General features: G+C 41.9%; 1 protein-coding gene across 3 annotated transcripts in view; it reads left to right on the top strand.

Annotated features, from left to right (window-relative positions):
• The window catches only part of FGD5 (FYVE, RhoGEF and PH domain containing 5), a 152110-nt gene that overhangs the window by 9173 nt on the left and 120172 nt on the right, over positions 1-22765 (top strand). For all 3 annotated transcript variants that reach the window (XM_084633330.1, XM_084633329.1, XM_084633331.1), the window contains exon 2: positions 6311-9317. In XM_084633330.1, the coding sequence (XP_084489456.1) occupies positions 6311-9317 (3007 nt within the window). The remainder of the gene's footprint in view (positions 1-6310; positions 9318-22765) is intronic.

The following is a 22765-nucleotide window of genomic DNA, read 5'->3' as shown; positions in this document are numbered from 1 at the left end:
CAAGTCCACCAAGTCCCTGATGGCTTTACTTAAACCTTCAATAAATACAAAACCATATTAATTTTGACGAATGACCAGGTTTGGAGAATATTAGTAAACGGACATTTTGCAATGTTTCAGGTGATAACAGCTGCATATTGAAGAGCACTTTCCCTCTCTTTTCTTGCCTTCAAGCTCCAGCACAAAAGATATCTAAAGGGGCTCATGAGCAAATCTATGTATCATTAAAAGGACCTTTAGGATGATGGCAGTGTGGTTTGGATGCCATTACAGGACGGGTAATGAGCTGCCGTTCACTCCCTGATGACTCAGCTGGTGGTCAGGGATTGCCATTTAATGTGCATTGTGAAAGGGATGCAGCCCTGCTGGAATTCATGCTCACCAAGAGGAAGGTAGTCAAGGAGAGGAGGAAGCAGTGGCTAACTAGGAAGCTTCAAACAATAAGGGGAGGAGAAGACTAAAAGAGCATCTGGTCCCAAACAGCTTCCCTTAGGCACAGGGTGTTTCTCTCTCCTGAACACAAAGATTCACAACTTGAAATAAACATGCCATATTTATTATTTATAAACAAGCACATTTCTTATGGGGTGGTGTTATTTTTGCCCTTTAATAAGTTATGTTAGAATCTTCTTAAGTCCAACGGAAGCAGAAGCAAACATACCCAAAGTGAAATTGCCCTGATCATCAAAGGCTCATAGGGATCCATTGTGCTGGGACAGATTTGCTTTTATTTCATGATTTAAAAAAAAAAGAAAAGAAAAATAAACATTTGTATATAAAAAAGAAGTAAACAAACAATTTCACAAGCTCTGTGAAGGGCAAGAGCAACATGGTGAGCAGTTATAACAGAAAGAGGAAGCATCCTGAAGTGAACAAAGGCTGGCACAGTGGGAAAATTAGGCCACTGATCGCTAATTCATACCAGCAAGCTACTGTGAACAAGGCTACATACAGACTGTACCAGTCATACCACTGAAGGGCTGTTCTGGTAATCACTAAATCCACACAATTTTTTAAACAATTGAAGTTTGTGTATATGAAAATTATTTGAGAATAACTAAATACTCCTTAAATACTTTACATAAAATGATGCACATAGAGTTGGAGAAAATTTGGGACCTATGTATGTACTTCTAGAAATGCATTTTTTAAAAATGCAGGAGATGGATAGATAGAAAAATCCTGGTTCCCTGGCCAGATTCAAATACATTCTGTCCCACTTCATTTTCAGCTGGATACAGTATTCGTTACTTCCTGTGCAGAAACGATGCATGGAATGGTTGCTTTGTTATTTCATTCCAAAAAATTTTTAAAGTGCTTTGGAGTGAACAGCTGTATATAAAATTTAAGACATTATTAGTCCTACAACCTGATTAGTAGCAGCAGAAGATGGTGTGGAGAGGAAGAAAACAACTGTATTGGAGACTGTGAGATTATATAGCTTTCTCTTCTTACTGCACACCTGCTTTAAGCCTCTCTTATTTCCCTCCATTCCCCCATACATTGGTATTTCTCTTCAAATCCACTGAGGAAAGATATCTCCTTCAATGTGTGTGCTTTGTACTTGGCCTTGAATGTCTAGCTCCTTCAGAACAACTGGGCACACAGTTGACTGCTACCTTTTGAGCCGCAGACATCTCAAATGAAAACTAAGGAGGTAGAGGACCGGAAGAAAGGTCTCAGGAACAGTTGAGAGGCAGAGAAGTTGTCTCTCTCTTGTTTTTTGAGCTGTCATCTCTCACTCTGCACCCAAGTCCCCAGCCCAGCTAATGATGGAGGAGCAATCAAGATGAACAGTGATTTCCTCTGTCTGCTGATGGACCTTCAACATGCTGGTATTCTCCAGAGACCATTTGATTTGTGGAAAGAAAAAGTTCTCTGGAAGTATTAATGGAATCACTCGTGTCGCAGATTCCTAAAGTGAACAAAGTGATCACCATTTAGCTGAAATAATCCAGTCAGTGGATATTTATTTTTACAGACTCATTTAAAGATACCACTTGCCAGTTGCAGAACATGTTGATTTAATTCATTTCTGGAGCTTGAAGAGGTAAGCACCAGCAGGATGCTATACTCTGACTACTAAGCAGAGGAGCATCTCTGATGCAGATACTGAAGACAAAGATGGAAATAACAGAAGCCCAGCTCCCTTTGTCCTCAGAACTGTCTGATTTGGTCTTAAGGAATCTTCATAGAGATTGGACACTGGAAGCTACAAATACTACAATAAATTATCTGATAAGGATGTGCTCATATTGTCATTTTACCTTTGCTACATGTGATATTTCTAGAGCTAACATATATGTTATCAGAGCATTGTTATACATTTAGCTGCACTTTGTGGCATGTTAAAAGTACATGAAATGCCCAACGTTGATAGTTAAGTGAGATTAGACTTTCTTTCTTTCCTTCTTAGCATCCAGTAACTGTACTCTTCCTCCCTTATCGTGCGTGGTTTTAGTGGTGAGTGCCTTTGCAGCTTGCTCAACTGAAGCAAGTTGAATGTGTTGAATGACCTCCAGTAGTTGCCCATGCAGAATGCAGGGGTTCCTCATCTTCCTTTTACTCAACCATCAGAGACCTTGCCCCTTACATTTGCATTTTCCCCAATTAAAAGCCAATGTAAAGAGCTGCCAGAAGAAGCTATTTGCATTGTACAAGTTTGATTAGTCCTACAAGATTCAGGATCTATGCTACATATTCCTGAGTGCCATCTAGTGGCACCTTATCTATTAACTATTTACCTATATACAGTTATAGAGCACTCCTGTAACATCCACCCAGTTCATCTTAAAGTAGCCAGAACTATTGGCAGTCTAGACCCTGCTGCTGTACACATGACTTCTAGATAGGATTTCTCCTCTATCTTCCTGATCAGGAGATGTGTGTCTGATGACCTTCAGCAGCAGCAGTTTTGTTTGAACAGGGTTTCCTCCTTGGGAAATAGGAAACTAGATAGGACACATCATTAGATAATGTACTGTAATAATTTTTCATTGGCTTCTGTGAGATTGGGATGGATGACCTAATGAACAAATTTATTCTAATTTTAATTTCTATGAGGCATATTCTGAAATCCTTTGCTCAGTTTTAACTCAGTTCTTAAATCCCACTGGCTTCAAGATGTGGCTTTATGATTCTGTGAAGATTGTTTTCTGAGTAAAACAAAGAATGCAAATCTACAGCATCAACCCGCATATTAGAAGCAATTGCATCAAGGGTAGGAATTTCAGAAAAACCCTCCAGTCATGTCTCTGAAAATCCAATAAGCCAAATATACCTTTTAGCCAATAACAATATTTACTTATGCATGTGTCTCAGCATTTTCATTTATTTATTTTAAAAAACAGAAACTTGGTTGCAGACATTGGGGAGTAGTGCCATATAAAATCTTACTTGTGAGCAAAACATTATTTTGTTGAATGGAGTTATCAGTGTATTCTGAGTTAGTAAATCATACAACTTTTGATTGAAAATGAGGTACCAGGGAGGCTATGGTATAAGGAGCCTTTCCGTTCCAGGCTGTTGGGTCAAATCCAGGCCAGGATGGTTGTGAGGTAAAGTTGTCACCATCTGTTGGCTATTCAGTGGCCCAGGTTGGGGTCTCAAGTCCAGTAGCAGAGGGCAGGTATGTCTACATCACGGGGATGATGACCGTCACCACACCTGGCACATATTGACCACCTTATTTGCTGTCACAGGGGAGCAGTGTGAATGGGAACAGATGCTCTCCTACCCTCTCCCTCACTGAGGTGGCTCCTCCATTACAGAAATGAGGCATCTTGCCAGGACTATATAGCAACTTTCACTAATGCTCTCCATGCTAAACCTGTTCCAGGGATGAACAGGGCATCTGTAAAAAGAAAAAGAGTACTTGTGGCACCTTAGAGACTAACAAATTAATTAGAGCATAAGCTTTCGTGGGCTACAGCTCACTCCATCTGTAAGTCTCTGGCTTGTGTTCCTGACATGTCCACATACTGGCATTAATGATATATCTGCTGTTCATTAACAGACTTGAACCACCATCCTTGAGTCACTTTATTCTGGTGCTTATCTAGATGACCAGCATAGTTAAATGCAGACCTAGAGAGTGCAAGAAACTGAAATTTCACCTCAGAAGACTGCAGTATGAGTGATACTGTAGAAAACTTCCAGAAAAATCACATAGCTTGCCACAAATTGTATCAAAGAGACCTAATGCTTTGTAGCCTACATAGGCCATTAACACTAATATAGAAAAAGTCTTGGTGAATCCAAAATATTGCAGGATAATATTTGACAATTTTAATATTGCAGCCCTGCAGTTTTGCTTCTGAATATCTTTGGGTTTGGTGGGAATCCCAATAGAAAGATAATTTTAATCAGGATGGTTTTCTTGGCTCTGATTAAGGTGTTTCAAAATAATGCTTTTAACATTCTAAAAATCATCACCAAAAGATTGCATTTGGTAAAACTTCTTTTGTCACAAAATGTTGCAAGTGTCCATGAAATGCTTGAGGTGCAGGGTGTTACGAAACTGCAGTACATTGCTAACTTGCTGGGCAGTTCCACAAGGGACGGCAGCTTTAAGCTCTGGTGCTAGGAAAAGGAATCAGTGCAGCTGCTAGTTACACTGGCCATGAACCCTGGCATGGTCAATGGCACCCATCTGGGGGCTCTGATACACAAATTCAGGCCCCACCCAAAAAGAGACTGGAGGTTGCAGACACCCTGAACTGCTCCAACCCCTCTCTGAATAAAGAAAAGGATTACTTGTGGCACCTTAGAGACTAACCAACTTTCTGTCACCAGGGATACATGTGTATATGCTGGAATGAATACAGCCTAACAATGGGCTTTTAAAGTACCAATAGGACCTTAGTACTGGACAAATTTTCCCTCCAGATAAGGAACTAGTAAATTAAATTGTTTGAGAAAGGTGATTGGACAGCTCATATGAATGGTGATGAGATATTGAGCCTTTCATCTCAACCTCACTGCTTCATGCCTTGCCCAGGTCATCTGATGGCTATTCTGTGGCCTGCATGACCTGAACTGAGGGTCTGTCTAGTTTGTAGTGGATGAGTCTCTACATCACAAAACTCACCACAAATTGGCATTAAATGGCTCTCTTGTTGGCAGTGTACCACCTGAGGGCTGAATGTACAGGGATAATTAAATACCACCTCACCCTATAGGTGGGTGGCCAGGAAAGCCCAGGTTGACATAATGGAGTCAATGTTGGTGGTGTGGAAAAAGCTTGCAGTCTCCTATGCTCTTCTTCAGCTAAAACATGGCTTTCAGTTTCCAGGGCCATCCATGTTCAACTTTTAGGAGTACCAAAATGTACTCTAAATAAAAGAGAATTGCTTGCCAAGTGGGATTGTCGTTTACGTTGTTGTTGTGTCTTCTGAACAGTGAAGCAACTGAAGAAGTTATACATTTTGAAAACTGAACTTAAGTTGACACCAATTACCTCTCCTCATTTTAGGGTACAAGGATTTCATTCAGTGTGTTGTAGCTCAGCTACATAATTAATGTAAAGACTTAACCAAGCCTTCAGAAATTCTTTTCGCCCTGGGTGAATAAATTAGTTGACCAGCAAGTAACATATCATTGAGTTTTTCATTATCAGTCACCATAGTAAAAGTGGGAGAATAGATTTTGTGCTTTGGGCTGGTAAACATTCATGTCAGTTTTACAAGTCTGAATTAACCATTTAAATTGCTGGCAGAACAAACTGAGTGTTGGATTTGTTTTGCAGTCTACAATACAGATTAAAACATTGCTACAAATTGCTTGCACTGCATTTTTATGGATTAAAACTAGAACTGGTCAAAATTTTTCTGTTGAAAGACTGTTTTATGATGGAACTGGGTGTTCCAATAAAGATTTCTAAGTGTCTTCTTTCCACTGAAACTTTTGATTTTTAATTGAAAATCTGAACATAAAAAACTGAAAACATTTGGTCAAAACCCCAAAATTTCATTTTGGGAATATTGAAACATTGTTTCAACATTTCTGATTGAAATGAAAAATTTTGACATTCCTGTATTGATAGGTTTCTGTTTGGCTCAGTCTGATATTAAGCTGTGTCCGCCTAAGTGGCCACAGTGCTTCATGGGAGTTGTAGTTCAGTGCTTCCTGCCACCATTCTCCTCTATGGCCCAGCTGCACTACAATTCTAGTCAAAATTACTATAAACAAATTGCAGTGGATTCTCTGGTGGCTTCACTGCCACTATATTTCTATTAAACCAGTGAATAGATATTTGTTGAAACCAGGATGGCAAACTGCTAATATGGCTTTTTTGTTGTTTCTTTTCCAGACTTCACAAAACCACCACTAGCACCAAAACCAAAGATTATCAGTCATCTTTCTTCCGTGGCTGTCTCCAAATTTCCTTCTTCATTGTCAAGGCCTGATATTCTTCATAATCCAAACTCTATGTCTAGGGGTCCAAAACCACCCATTGCTCCCAAGCCAAAACTCTCAGCTGACACCGAGGGCAGATCCAGTGTTTATACCAACAATAACTTAAATAAATTCACAAATGGAAAACTGATATGTCCTGATGGAGAGCTGTATGAAGTAAATCAATGCAACATTGAGTGCTTAGAATCTGAGGCTGGTGATGAATACATCGTAGTTCCTGAAGCTCAGCTGACTGATAAAGACTGTGATGACTTTGAACATGCACATGACCAGTGTTTAGAGTCATCACCAGAGAATGAGGTCTTAGAAACTCCAGAAGCAGCAGGGGAGGTAGAGGATCACAGCATAGCTGATGAAGAGGAGATCTGTAATCCAGAAATAACTGAAGCCAAGGACAATGACTGTTCAGATGCTGTGGAACATGTGGAACTGGAGTCAGATGGATCAACAGAAATGAGAGACTGTGACAGGTCTGAAGCACTTAGTCAAGTGTCTTCAGGAGCCCCTGAAGTAGAAGATGTTGCTTCTAAGAATATGGATGAAGAAATGGACTGTGTAGATGATCCGAAAAACTATTTCAAAGGTGAGGCTGAGGAAACGTTTAATAACCTCGATCTGGTAAAGGACAATAATGAGTATAACCTGGAAAACTGTAAGATTTTGAATGGAGATGAGGACTTGACGGGCAATATCTGTGAAGACATTATTCTAACACATTTACCTGTAGATGATGAGCCAACACCAGAAGAGAATGATGAACTGCCCCAAACTTTAGAAGATGAGCTATCAAATGATGACACGGAAGTGAGTCCAGCAAATAATGGTGACCTGGATGATAATGCAGAGTTTGTATTGAGTACAGAAACGGAATTAGTAAATTATGATTGTGCAAATGCCGATGATGTTGATGAAGAAGAAACAGACATTGGGTTAGGACTGAAAGAAAATGAACCTGATGCAGAAGAGGATTTGGGAGGTTCCATCAATGAAGCTGCAGCTGAAGAAGAGGAAGTAGGTCCAGATAGCGACAAAGAAACAAATGTGGAAAGGGAAGACTATATAGATGATGGGTACCAAACCATTGAGATGAAGAGTGAGGAGGAAACATCAGAGACAACATGTGAGCCTAGAGAAGACTCTGAAAAAGAGGAAGAAGTGGTGAAGGCAGAAAATATAGATGATAGTTGTCAAATTGTTCCTTTTGAGAGTGAATGCAATGAAGAGGTCATTGACTCACCCCAAGAAAACTTAGATGAGAATTTGCAACTGGAAAGGACTTTGAGTAATGATAGCCAGCTCTCTAGCCCTCAAACTGTTAGTGAGCCAGAGCTGGAAGTGGAATCTAAACCAAATGTGTTTGTTGAAGATTGTGGTGACAATGAATGTGTCTTGGGAGAATCTGAATCAGATGAACAAGTGTTTGAAGGCAACAAGGTCCGTCATAGTAGCTTTGAAGAAAGCTCCCCAAATCCATCCGAACAAGCATCAATTGAGGATAAATACCATACAGCGGAAGAATTAGCTAGATGTGATCACAGTAAATTTAAAGCAGACTGTGCTAGTGAACATGAGTCTAGTGAGTATTTAGAAGTCCCTGAAGCAGTTGTTGTACATGAGGAAGGAGAAACAACCAGTGATTCTCTAGATGATCCTTATGTGATGCCCTCAGAGAATGCAATCCCTCATGTTAGAGAAGTGGTGCAGACTGAATTAGAAGATATTCCATGTGATTACAGCATAAGAGAAGAACTAATTGTAGACACTGAAAACAACCTGCTATCCATTGATCGAAAAAGTATGGTCACTAGAACAAGGTCACTCTCTGGGAAAGTGCCTGGCTATGTGCCAGAAACTGTTCCAGAAGAAACTGGACCAGAAACGGATGTACAGTCCTCAAATGATGATTCTATGACTGAATATTTAACCAATAACTTAGTGCCATTGGAAGGAAAACCAATGGAAATCAATAGGGCCTTACCAGCCACATCAAGACGCTTTATTTTATACCCACGGTCTTACTCGGTAGAAGGGAGAGATATGCCAGTCTCTGTTTACAGAGAAACCGATGGCTCTACATTGGATGACAATAGAATAAAGAGGACAGAAGACAACCTCTCTTTGCCCTGTGTAATTGGTTCTTCAGGTAGCTTTTCGCAGAGGAATCACCTTTCATCAAGTGGTGTGTCCACCCCATCCTCAGTTGTTGATATACCACCTCCTTTTGAACTAGCCTGTATCACCAAAAAGCCAATCACTAAAAGTTCCCCCTCACTTTTAATAGAGAATGAATCTCCTGATAAGTACACTAAGAAAAAGAAATCATCTTTTAAGAGGTTCCTCACCCTAAAATTCAAGAAGAAGACAGAAAATAAGGTCCATGTGGATGTTAATGTTTCCTCTTCAAGGTCCTCTTCAGAGTCTAGCTATCACGGGCCTTCTAGGATTATGGAACTGGACAGAAGGAGCTTGAGTAGTTCACCTCAGCTAAAGTCCCATCCTGGGAAGCTGCGAGCTTCTGAGTCTCCCTCTACTGTTCTTTTCTACAAGGATGGTAAAAGAAAAGGGACACCCAAAACCTTTAGCAGGAGTGTGTCAAGAGTGGAGTCCTTTGAGGATCGATCCAGACCTCCTTTCATGCCACTTCCCTTAACTAAACCTAGGTCTATTTCGTTCCCTAATGCTGATACTTCTGACTATGAGAACATTCCAGCTGTGAGCTCTGATTATGAAAATATACAAATTCCGCCTCGAAGACCAACTAGAGCAGGAACTTTTACAGAATTTTTTGAAGATCCCAGTAGGGCATTGTCTGCTGCTAATGAGAATGACGGCTATGTGGATATGAGCAGCTTCACAACCTTTGAGAACAAGCAGCAAACCACAGACCAGGAAACAGAAAGGTACTGTAGTAAATTATTATGTAAGACCTGCTAGCCTTGACCAATCAAGACTTCCTCTGTTAGGTGTCATAGGCAGATCCTCCGTTTTGCTTGGCTTATTCTCCTTGTTCAGGCAATGCTTTCAAGAAAGAGTTTGGAAGAATACAAGATAAACCATTATCAGTGAAAAGAGACTAAATTAAGATGTATTGAAACTCTTTTTGTAAACACATACTAACAAACCCAGTGGAATTGGATGATCATATCTGGGTAGAGGACATAAGTCAAACAAAGTGCATTTAAAAATAATCATTTTACTCTGGTGGACCTATTTTTTTTATGAGCAATATTTCTGAATTCTTGTTTGAATGGAATTTATTACAGATACAAACTATCTTACTGGGTCCTGGAATCTCGGCTTTCATTTCATCATTCTTGCCAATTTCCATATGCAACATTGTGTACTTAATTTATCCTTCAAAGTACAGCAATTAAATATGGACCCAAAAATGCCAAGCAAACCAGGACCTAATCTGAACAGTCTATTAATTTATTAAATTGCTTAAAAATCTTTCATTATGGAGTTTTGGCAGCTTCTGACTTCTGAATGAATTACATAAATGTTTTTTCTGAAACTGCATGTGTTGCATTTTGTGATTTTTCAGCTTCACTTTAACTATTTGTTCTGGTGCAACTCTATTTGGGACCGTTTGTCTTCTCCTTGATATGCCACTATAACCTCCCTATTTCATTTTATAATCATATCATAGCTTGAAGCCAATGGGGTGAGATTAGTGTAAAGGAGAAGGGAATTTAGCCCACTGCTTCCAGTTAGAACAGCTAACAGGGAAACAAAGGAAAGGCACCTGAATGAAAAATCTGGGGTAAGTTACATGAATTAAAGTCTTCCAGCCACATTTTAAATGCATCTTTTGTTCTTTCCCACCTGAGCTGTTTCACACTCATGTTTCACTTTTTCATGAAATGTGTGTTTTCAAATATCCTCCTCCTATGCATTTTGCATAGGGCAGGAAATCAAAATATTAATTGCTTGGGGAAGCTCACATTAGTCAGATCTCACTAATGGTCCACTGTCATTTTCCTTTCAGCAGCTCTGTTTCCATTGAGAAAACTCACATTTGCTTTGAAACTGGGCCATTTGTTTGTATCAGAGACATACCACCCATTTTGGGTTGTTCTTTAAGGTAAAAATATTGAACTATGTAAATTGTTATGACTTAGACATATGGGGAAAAGCCAATCAGAACTGGTTCAAGGAAGTCTCGAGGTCAAGGTTTGAACATGGTATTTCAGGTTGTTTGTTGTGTATGCTGTTTCTGCTGCTAAGGGAAAAATGAAAATTGGGCATTCCTAAATAACCCCTTTCTTGGCAGAAGGCTGTTTGGGGAGCAGAGATGTGCATGTTACTAACAAGTTTTTATTGAGCTTCATTCATGTATTCAATGCTGTACAAAACAGAAAAAGACCATGCACAAAATGGATTATCAAAATGGATAAACAATATAGTTCTGTTCTAATCCAGCGCATTATGTAACTGAATAGTCTAATCTCAAAATAGGGTAATTGTACATAGTGTGTGTGTGTGTGTGTACTAACTATATATATATATATATATATATATATATATACACATATACACACACACACATATATATAGTTAGTATATTTATTGTTAAAATGGTGCTTCTTAAAACGGACTTCAAGGGCCCTAACTTTAGAGTATGGAATCATAGGAGAAGTAACCCTGCCACAGAAAGCCTCATGATGATATTAACTTAAAATTCCTGGCCTACTTTTATTATGATGCTTTTTTTACTCATCTGAGACCCTGACTGCTTTGAAACAGCACATATGTAACACATATGGCACCTCACTATATTCACCTAGTGTTGGTAGCTAGCATCTGTCTGTATATTGGTGAAAGGCTACATAGTTGATGAATGAACCAGTGCAAATCTTCATTAAAGTTTCAATGAACAGAATTTGAAAAGGATATAGAATTATAATGATCCAGAAACCACCACGTTCTGAATGCTTGTGATTGGGTGGGGGGCATTGAAACTGACAGATGAGAAGATTCACTTTTTAATTTTCATACGTAAAAGAAAAGCCATATGGAGTAGATTTAAACCAATAATTTTTAATTAAATGCAATCAAATTTCTAGAAAGAGCTCAATAATGCAAGTCTGCTAGAAATACATCTTATCTTACAATTACCATTGCTAGGCTAGTGTTTGCAATATTGTCCCCTGATGGGCAGTTACTGTAGATCCCCCAAATTTAGCTATGTGGTATGCATAATTAAAATCCGATTCAGAAATGCAACAATAAAGATGGTCATTAGCAGGCTGCGCTGTGGGGAAAAGAGTTAGCCGTATGTGGAACCAGTCTTTAGGCCCCTCAAAACTCCTTAACCATGAACCCTTCCTGATTTGGGCAGCCAAGAAATGTAAATTTCAGCTTTCACTTAATTGTTTAGAAAGGAAGAGTCTATCCCTTTTCTTTTGCAGAGATGGCCCTGAAAATGTAAATGGATGTAAAACGACTGCTAGCATTGAAAGGAACAAACAGCTGGGCTCCACATCTGCAGTAGGAAGCTGCTCTGGCCTAAGCATCCCCTTGCCACCTACACACACATTTTGGGCTAGATCACTGATGCTAATAGAGCTATGCCTATTTACAACTAGCGGAAGATAGGGCCTGTTAAGGAAAACGAATTAATTACATTTGGGGTGTATCCCAAAGAACCATTTCATTTGCCCTCCCCAGAACCCTTAGTCCGCCTACACCATGTGGCGTGATAATGGTCAAAAAGAAGCTGTTATTTTGGGGAAGGGAAACAGGCGCAGCAAACACTTGTTTCATAGGCTGTCTCTGGTCACAAAACTTCAGGAGAAATAGAAGGGCGCCTTTTCCACAGTTTTTAGAGTGATGGCAGGAAAATGATGCAGTTAAGCATCTGCCAGAACTGCATTTCTATCATAACCTTCCTGTTACCTTGGTTTATCACTTGGCTCCAAGAAATTTGCTAGGCCCAAATAGTCCTTTCTGTTTCTCTGCTCAAAAAGTTAGAGGGAAGCAAAAGGAAGATAGCAGCAGCCCCACACAGTGTGCTCTCACCTGGGAGTTCAGACTTCCTGGGAGGGGATGAGCTGGGAAGACACTCCTGTCCCTCCTGGGCATTGTCCACCCAAAAGTCCACAGGGTTCCCATCCACAATGGTGATCCATTCTGCACACAGTGAGCCATAGTCAGAGGACTCAGGGTAGCCAGCAGCAGGGACTATATGGGATGGGAGTCCTGATGTTGTGGTGCTAAGTGGTCCGAGGAGTGATGTGGAGACCCTGTGCCTCTGTGCAGATGGTCCAAGGCCCACGGCATTTCCCAGTAGGTCTCACAATATATGAGGGTTTAGAAGGTCAAGCACCAATCCTCTGATGGGACAGTTTGGAATAAAGTCCAGGTTTCCTTTCCACAGATGTCTTTATGGAAGTGGACAATCTGGGCATCCATTTGCTCAGCTAGTGGCACGTGAGCTGTAGCTCACGAAAGCTTCTGCTCAAATAACTTTGTTAGTCTCTAAGGTGCCACAAGTACTCCTGTTCCTATTCTTCTCTCAGTGAACATATGCATCCCTCTCACATACATGGTGTCGGGAGCCCACAGAGTTTGAGCCTGGGAGCAAATCTATCTACAGATCTTTAGGAGAAAGATGGGGCCACAGGATGGTTTACATGAATAAGGCAAGTGGGATTTGGCCTTTGATTTGCCTGATCCAGACTGGGCATTCGCTCAGTGATCAGTGAGCAACATGGCTGAGCTAAAATCTGAAACATTTAAACTGGATACGATATTTAACATTGCCAAGCACCCACAACCCATGTGCAGTCACCGCCTGGGAAAGAAATTTCACGTGGATTTTCCCCACAAATACTGACTGCACATACATGCTGTATTTGTGCCACAATAAGTACAGATACAAGGGCTCTGTCAGCTCAAGTAGATCCAAAAATCTAAAATGTATAAAGTGCCAGATTCCAGAGTTCCACGCTAGATAGTGCTGTTAAGGTCTACCCAGCACTTAAATTACATTAAAAAAACCCAGATCTAAGTTACATTGGAACAATTGGTTTTAACAGCTAAAAAGAACATGTCGTTTTTAATTTCCTCAACACTTGTTCACTTCCATGGGAGATTCCCCCGACACACACACGCTTTTTTTTTTTTTAAATTATAAAGTGGATTTAGTGGCGGTGACAGGTACAGGACTGATAGCCCTGCAGAGTTAAGTCCTCTAGCAAGAGACATAGGACACAATGGGCAGTGGAAAGGCACATATGCCCCACTCCACGAGGATAGGAATAGGGATCAACAATGGGGTGAGAGAGTACTTTAATCTCCAGAATATGTTTATTCCTCTGTCTTCATGATGAATCTACCAACAGAGGGTCTAACCAACCAGTGCCACTAGTGATGGTGGCTTTGTGGTACAGACACTTGCCGCTAGGAAGTGGACTGAAACCATCATCTCCATTTCACATAGGTCACCAAAGAGCTATCAAATGGTACAAACAAATGGTTAGTCACTGCTGTCTGGGGGAAGATTCAAACCCACGAGCTAGGGGTGATAGACTCCAGATCTCATTGGTGAGGCCCCAAACCATCCTATCACCTTTTTCCCCTTTCCCTTTTGAAAGGAACACTAAAAAGGCTTAAAGAAAAGTCACACAAAAATATACTTAGAAGGTGAAATTCACTCCATTGAAGAGGGCCTGGTTAACAGCCTGTGTACCTTAAAATGCATTTAAAATAGGGGAGATTAATCAAAGCCACAGTGGTGAATTTCACCCAAGCATTCAGCATTCAAAACCTAGTTCTGACCAGTAATCGGGAAGCTGTATCCTCAGCTCTCTGTGTTGTTCCTTGAAATTGCCAGCACATATGTTATATAAGATAAAAATCACTCTCACTTCGGAGACTGAGTACGATGTCCAAGTGCAGTATGCTAAGGCTAAAGTGCAGGTAGAGAGATAATACATGCCATGGATGTTCCAGTGTGAGCGATCTACATTTTGAAACAGCCAAACCAAGGAAAGGATGATCAGTGTTTGTGTATTCAAGTGGAGCAAGAAACATACTGGAATTTTATAGATCATTTGCCTAATAATAAATCCAGTGAATCACTATTGTTGATATAGCAGAGAGGTGCACCATATGTTAATGTAGGTAACACACCAGCTAGCTTGTAAACAGAATGTTTTTAGAAAACGTTTCAAAGGGACACTGTTGAGGCTGCCAGGCCAAAAATGTGCCATGCCTGCAACTAGAGAGATGAGGGATAGATGTGGCGGACTCTGGGAGGCAGCCATGAAAGTAACTGGAATGGGCATCTCAATGCTTTTATTCACACTTTTACTATCAGCTCTTTATCTGATATATAGCCAGGCCTCCAATTCAGCTCTACTCTCTGCAATTATCATTAATCACATTTATTATGGCAGTGCCTCAGGGCCAGCCAAAAATGAGGCTCCATTGAGCAAGGCACTGTACATAAGAACATATGAATGGCCATACTGGGTTAGACCAAAGGTCCATCTAGCCCAGTATTCTGTCTGCCGACAGTGATCAATACCAGGAGTCCCAGAGGGAATGAACAGAACAGGTAATCACCAAGTGATCCACCCCCTGTCGCCCATTCCCAGCTTCTGGCAAACAGAGGCTAGGGATACCATCCCTGTCCATCCTGGCTAATGGCCATTGATGGACCTATCCTCCATGAATTTCTCTAGTTCTTTTTTTAACCCTGTTATAGTCTTGGCCTTCATAACATCCTTTGGCAAGGTTGACTGTGTGTTGTGTGGAAAAAATATTTCCTTTTGTTTGTTTGAAATCTGCAGTCTATTAGTTTCATTTGATGCCCCCTAGTTCTTGTGTTATGTACAACCATAGTCGACAGTCCCTGCCCCCAAAGAGCTTATAACATAAATAGACAAGACAGACACAGGCTGGGGGGAAAGGTAGAACTCACAAGCACAGTGAACAATGTGGTAGCAGCAAATGTCATGTTAACTCCACAGGGTTGTGGGTTTGGATGGGTTACTTATGAAGATTTCAGCTAAAAGGGAAGGGAAGGGAAAGGAAAGGAAAGGAAAGGAGGGGAGGGGAGGGGAGGGGAGGAGGGCAGAAGAGAATAAGAGGGGCTGATGTGGAGTGAACTGTCAACTTGGACTAGTCATATACTAAAAGTTAGACAAGTACATTGCCTAACTGGAGCGTCAGTAAAATCCAAGTACGGATGAGAATTTTGCCTGGTGATCAGAGCAGGAGGGTCCCGCAAGAGGAAACCTTCAGTGTATACCAGTACACATGCCCCTTTGAATATGCAGCACCGAGCTTTGGTTTGTTACTATAGGGCTGTTGAAATCCAGCAAAGAGTAGGCCACTTGCGTAAAGCAAGTAAAGTGGAGCTAGACGCAGGGTCACTGCATTTTTTTTTTAATTAATCTAATAAAGCAGATTTACAGCTGTAATTTTGTCACTTTCTTCTCTTTCTTTTTTCATTAGCAACACATTTGAAACAAATTCATTTAACTTTTAAGATAGATCAAAACCCCTTAACACAGATTTAATCCCCAAGCATGACAGTCTAAAGCTTTTGGATACATGCACCACATCTATAGTATGCATGCTCTTTCCTCATTACTGGCATCTGAAATGTTGTCTATTTGGCAGCCTACTGCTTGTACATTCAGGCTGTTGGGCAAGTAAATGTAGCTCCAACAGTGGCCCATAAACAGCTTTCTTCCCTAGAAAAAGGGACAAGAGCTGTTTACAGGCGTGAGGTCTGTTTTACTGCTTTTGTGAACAGACACAGTTCAGCTGAACTTCTTCCAAAAGAATATAACAGAACTGGAAAAGGTTTCCACGGAGTGTAGTTTGGAAATGTTGGAAAGCTCCTCTTTATGATTTGTAGGTTAAAGATCCCTCCTATTTAAATACTATGGGGAAAAATTCTGATCTTAGTATAAATCCACTCAGACAACATTGATTTCAGTGGAGTTTACATCAGCATCACAGAGATCAGAATCTCTCCGTGTTTCTTCAGAAAGAGGCGCTCTCTTCTGATTATAGACAAAAGCACATTTTTGCTTTAAAAATATAACTGCGTTTTAATCTTTAAACATTTTTGTCTTTCAATAACATTTTAAGAAGATAGAACTTCCCTCCAGTCCACTCCTGTGCTTTCTGGCCAACCCGCTTATGCTTGGGCCACCTCCTCCTCTGCTGCATTTGTTTTAACTGATTGGATTTGTAGTAGCAGGTGGATGGGTTTGTAAAAGCTGGCCTAAACTATTGGGTGGGGAAGCAGAGTGGTTACACACTGCAAAGCAGCAGATATTCCATCTGGCTGCACTATGTAGCCCTAGAGGTCACTAACTTCAGAGGCGATGGTTCTAAGCAAGTTGTTATTAAAGGTGAATGTGAAGAGGAAGGCAAAAGGTCTCTACTACAGAGGCAATTGTTAATAACTGAGATTGTATCATGGGGAAAATGGAATGGCTTGCAACCACAGATTTGTTGTTTTAAAAGATTAATCATGCGGATCCTTCCTTGCGCATACAGGGTAAAGATGTTAATCAAATAGGTTTAGGGGGGATTTTTCACCCATGGTTCAGTTACAGGAGCGGAGGCTGTTAGCATTAAGTGAGCATATCTTGGGTTCTCCTAACGGTTGCCCTGTGCATGAATATCCCATATCCATACGGTCTTTCTTTTCTTATTACAAGGTGCAAACATAGAGTCGCTGCCCTAAAGAATTGACAGCATAAACAGACAAGATAGACAGGGGACAGGAGGAGAAAGAGAGGAGCAGTGATCTGCCCAAGGCCACATACAGCCAGTCCATGGCCCAGCTGGGACTTGAACCCCAGCCTCTGTATTTTAAAATGGAATTAGTGCTGGTGACAGGTGCAGGATTGGTAGCCCTGGAGAACGAAGCCCTGAGCCATAGAACAAGGGAACATAGCCTATCTACTAGACCACCGTGCCTCCTCTTAGGTATGCTTTTGCCAGATACTGCTATTGTCTTGGATGTAGTGCACAAATTAATTTTAAGGTCAAAATCCTGGATCCCAGCACCAAGCCTCGTGTCTGGGCTGTTTCATGGGGGTGGAAGGGAAAAAAGCCTTTCCCCTCTATGACAGCACCATTGATGTCCAGCCACCACTACTGCCAGATGATCCCTCACCAAGGGGAGACTAGCTAGTGGATCTATATAGCTGTGCACTGGGACCAGCCACCCTTACCCCCACTGCACCCCGGTGCGGTGCAGTGCAAGAATTCTCCAGGGAACAGTGCTCTGTGGTGCACAAAGGGTGTGGACTACCCAAGGCCATCCTGGCTCCTGTCGCCAGCTTTCTGCAACAGTTTCCCTGAGCAAGGGCTCTCTGTGACTATGGAGGAGGGGCAGGATTTGGCCCAACAGAAATGATCACTAGTTGGTAATGTATTGCTGACCACAGAGGGTCAAGTCAGGGTAGGCTCCTCAGTAAATTAGAGGAAGGACTAAGCAGGTAATGCAATAGTCTAGCATGTGAAGGCGGCTTGTATGTGATTAGCAGAAGGAGAAAGTCCCATCAGCCACAGGTGACTCGAGGGATCAGTCCTGACTCAACAAAGAAGGGTGCGGCTGTGCAACATGCTGCCGTTTCCCGCCTCATACTTAGATTGTTAGCTCTTTAGGCTATTTGTTCTGTAGTCATACAGCACCTAGCACAGTGTGGTCCTGGGTCCATGACTGCGGTCCTAGGTGCTAGAGCAATACAAATAAATACTACTCCTATCACTACACAGGGGAACGGAGCTGGAGCGTCACTTGGGGCTTCTATTCCCTGGACTAGCGGAGATCGAGTATGGCTGGAACATGATCTCTGTCACTGAAGGTGCAAACTGCCCGAGCCTGGACTGTGCAGATAATGGAAGAGCAGAAGCTCTGATCTTAAAGGAAACCACCTGCCTTTTTTATTGCTATGGTTCACAACTCTGGTGAGAGCAAAGAGGGCAGGAATGGCAAATGAGAGGGGTAATATCAGAGCTACATACGGAGAAGTCCCAGCACAAAGAGCTGGGCCTGCTACACACTCAGGAGCCCAGGGCCAACCTTCCAGCAAAGAGAGAGAAATAGAGCTTGGGATTTGTTTTTGGATGAGTCACTTCCCCAGGAAGAGTCAGCTCTGATAGAGCAGCTGGTTTCCAGGGTGGTCTCAGGTTTTCCAGCTGGTCAGGCTGAAGCACAAGGGAGCCAAGTGACTTGCTAAAGTTACATAAGGAAATAGGGAGCCCAGCTAGAGCTTAAAGAAGATTTGGTTGGTTTCTGCCTTCCTTATTTTCCTATGTGTATTCTTTTCTGATTTTAGGGCAGGGGCTGGACACATGATGCACCCTCAGCTCATGCTCACCCCATCTCCTCCCTTCACCACCATTTAAAATGTGAACAGAGAAATTAAGCAGACATTTTGGGAGAAAAGAGTCCCATATAGTCCTCCCTCCTTTCTTAGGAGCAGTGTTACCAGTAGGACAGTCTACCTATAAATAAGCATAAACTAAGCCTATTTCTCTGCCTCTAGTCACCTGCTCTACCATGAAGCTAGCTACTGTGTGTCCTTGAAGTGAGAGAGAGAGCTTCCCAAGATGGAGGATGTTTTTTTACAGGGTAAGCCCCGCCCATGGGTAGGGACTATGTTAATTAGGGAGTGGATTGGGTTGCCTCGGAGAGGAATGGAGCTGGGATGCCCTAAGGAAGTTCCAGCCCTTAAATCAAAGTAGCTCATGTCAGGTTCTGCAGAAGGTTAAGCAAGGGAGAAACAAGGCATTTTAGGTTTCTCTATGCTGTTTTTAAAAATATATATTGAGCTTTTCCTGCATTCTTTCTTTCTGTGATTTTTATAGCATGCTGCACCTATAGCACCGTGCTGTGGATAGTCCAATGGGCCATTTTACATTTGTCCAGCAGAGAAACCACCACCTCCAACACTTACTGTTTTCCAGCTCCCAGGAAGATATTTTTAGTAGGCATTTTTGGGGTGACTGTCCAGCTCCTCAGTGGGTCAGCCACGCTGTCCTGGTGCTGATCTTGGGATGATGATTGTGCTCAAATCTCCCCCATTCTGTGCTGCATTAAGACTTCTCCAGGGCCAGTGCTCACATTCCCTTCTGGGATGTCTTGGAGCAGGATGCTCCATACTGACAAGAGCACAAGGGCTGGTCATGTACAATGCAGATCATGCAAGGATCAATTTGGTGAAAGGAAGGATAGTTAGAAGGGCCGGGTGCTACTCTAGGAGTTAGGAGACTTTGGTTTAATCCCTGCCATACTACTGGCTCCCTCTGTGACCTTAGGCAAGTTTCTTAGTCTCTCTGTGCTGCACTTCCTAGCTGTAAAATGCAGATAATGTTTCCATAGCTCTCAGGGGTATTGACAGTCTAAATAAATTATAGTTCAGAAGGTGCCCAGATGCTAGGGTAATAGAAGACCAGTATCCTAGACAGACTTATGTCAGGTGTGATGGGGATAGTCTTATAGTTGGGACTCAAAGGATCTGTGTTCAGTTCCTCCCTCTACATCGAACTTCCTATGTGACCTTAGACAAGTCAGGAGATCTCTCTGTGCCTCAGTTTCCCTTCTGTAAAACCTCCATTGAGATGGTGGGAATGGACAAGTTCATTAGCGTTTGTGAGGTGCTCAGATACTAAGCTGATAGGAGTGCTATAAATACCTGATAGATGCAAGGGTGATTCCTAATGAAGACACTCTTGTGCCATTCATATGTGACCCTTGCTATTTTGCTAGTTTGGAACCCCAAAACATACAAAATATGGACAGGAAAACCAGCCTGGACCTTGCAAACCCGTTAGGACCTTAGGATGCAAAGATCACCAAAGTTGGGCCTATTGGGGGTCTGGAAATGGAAAAAAGCTCTGTAAACAGAGATTGTAGCTTTGTACTTCAAGGAAGGGAAGCAGGGTTTGGGGTTAGGTCCAGAGAGGGGTGGAGAAAGACAGATTTCCATTTGGAGTCAGTGGAGAGAGAGAGGACGCAAAGCAGTGCAAGAAGGAGACCTCAGAAGATTTAGATCAGCTGCTGAACTTCTTGGGGTTCATCTGAACCAAACTTTGAGGTTCACCCATTGCAAATTAGAACTCAGGTTCCCAGAGCTTTACGCTGACCATCAGACCACACACAGCCTCCTATTTAAACCCCTGACAATAGATATGGTCAGATCAGAGATGAGTCACATCTTTCCTTCTGTTTACTTTAAAGTTGTTTGAAATGCCATTGGGAGTTAGAAGGTGATGGCATTAACACAGGATTTCCAGCTGCTCAGCATGGAGAGCAGTCTGCATGGAAAAAGCATCCTTCCATACTCAGAGATGGGCAGAAATTGTGCCTCTGCCTTGTATTGTTAGGCCTCGGAGGGGTGGGGAATTGTTCTTCAGAGAAAACAAGGACAAAGGCAAGTCTGAAAGCTGGTTGATGCTGTGGATTCATAAGCAGTTTCATAAAAGTTCCCATCAACCCAATTTATGCTAGAAATGTTACTGTTGTCAGGGCTTCTGGAGGGCTATGGGCAGTTTTAACAAGATGACTGCTGCTCACTTCCTGCTCTAAAATGCCTGGCACTTCTTTTGACTCCCTCTGTAAAGTTCTCAATGCACCTGAGACAGCAGTTAGAAGTCAACAGGAGACGCGAATATGACCCTGAGTACAAAGCAATGAAGAAAGTGTGGAGGTCAGGGTTTCCTTTCCATTCTGTCTTCTATAATAAAATTCAGCTTCATTTTGCATGTCTGCGTTATAAACTTTAGCCCCAAATCCTACCCAGTTAAAAAAAATGCCCGTAGAGATTTATGTAACAGCAGGAAAGATGAAATTAGGTAGAATAGCCATTTTGTTCACATAAGGCTGTGATTCTGCCCAGCGCAAATGTGGAACATTGTGCCTATAATACCCAGCTCTCATACAGGACCTTTCATCAGCAGATCTTAAAGCACTTTACAAGAGAGATCAACTTCATAATCCCTGCTTTACAAAAGGAGAAACTGAGGCACAGCAACATACTCCATTTACTCTGCAGGCTAGTACCAGATTTAGGACTAGAACCCAGGTCTCCCCCACCCAAGGTTGGTGGCTAAGCCAATGGGCCACACAACCTCTTGCAGAAATGTGATAAAAAGTGAAGCCCATGACAGAGAGACCAGGGCACCTTTAGGCTGCAGCACTGAGAATGCAGCTGCATGGACACCACATTGCCCCTACCTAGCAGCTAGAAGTCCAAGAGGGGTGCAAATAACTAAGTGTCTGGCACTGTCAGCATGAGTGGGGGTTCCTAAACCCCAGTCTCCTCAGATGCCTCTGTGCTCCACTCACACTCTGCCTTCTTTTTTAAAAATTCCCTACTTTTGAGAGTAAGGCAGGGGCTTGAGGCTTACCAGATCTTCAAGGTGCGGAGCACCATTAATTTCAGTGCAATTTCTTGGTGCCGCTAATGCTTAACCTTACTTTCATCCACCTCAGCCTTGAGCACCCTGCTGCTCAAGGCTTTTGTTACAGACGTATGGCAATTAAAGGCTATGGGAGTTTGTGTCTGGTAGGTGTCTTGACCCAGCTGAAGTCTTTTAATCTCCAGTCTGGATTTATAAGGAAAATAGTTAATTTCCACTGTGCACAGCAGCAAGTGACAGCATTTAAATCATTGCAGAAGGCAAATACAGAGTAAGAAGGTAGAAGGTAGTAAGAAGATTGCTCAGGGAAGCCGCAATCTTGGATGGTTGGAGGGAGTATACACGAGTTAGCTGTGTGCAAAATCATGGGTGAAACATACACACACCCCACTTTTATATTATTGTTCTTGGGAGCCTGTACACTTGAGTCATATTCAAGCAATTTGTGTGCAATAATGATGATCATTTTAATGGGGAAAAAGGGAAACCGAGAAGGTAATGAGGAAGAAATATAAAGCTGAGAACATTTGCTTTCTCTAGTCTGTAAGGCTTCTTATATGCTTTAAAATTGACAGGATGTGTAAGTGTGTGGGTGTCATTAAAAAGATACAGCCTCCCACATGTGTGCTCTGATGGCTGCTATTGCCAGGAAATACTTATTTTCCTATCAGACTAATTAGGAGACAGGCAAACCACATAACTCATTTAGTGGATTAAAAATAATAAAATAATGCATTCATTCATTTCCCTCCCACACCCCAAAAAATGGGTCAAGAAGAGTACTAGAGCCAAGCACTATGTGGAGAAGTGCTGTGCAAGCTTCCCATATGCAGCCAACGCATCTCACTCCTGCCTGGCAGCATCCTCTGCTATTCCAATCTGGGGCTCCTCACATGTAGCTACGCGGATGTATCTCAATTCTCCTTTGCAGCACTGCCTACTGTTC

Source organism: Lepidochelys olivacea (genome assembly GCF_965140295.1).
Source record: "Lepidochelys olivacea isolate rLepOli2 genome assembly, chromosome: 7".
NCBI classification, from domain to species: Eukaryota; Metazoa; Chordata; order Testudines; family Cheloniidae; genus Lepidochelys; species Lepidochelys olivacea.
Note: the sequence above shows the minus strand (reverse complement) of the source record. Positions and strands in the feature narration are given on the sequence as shown.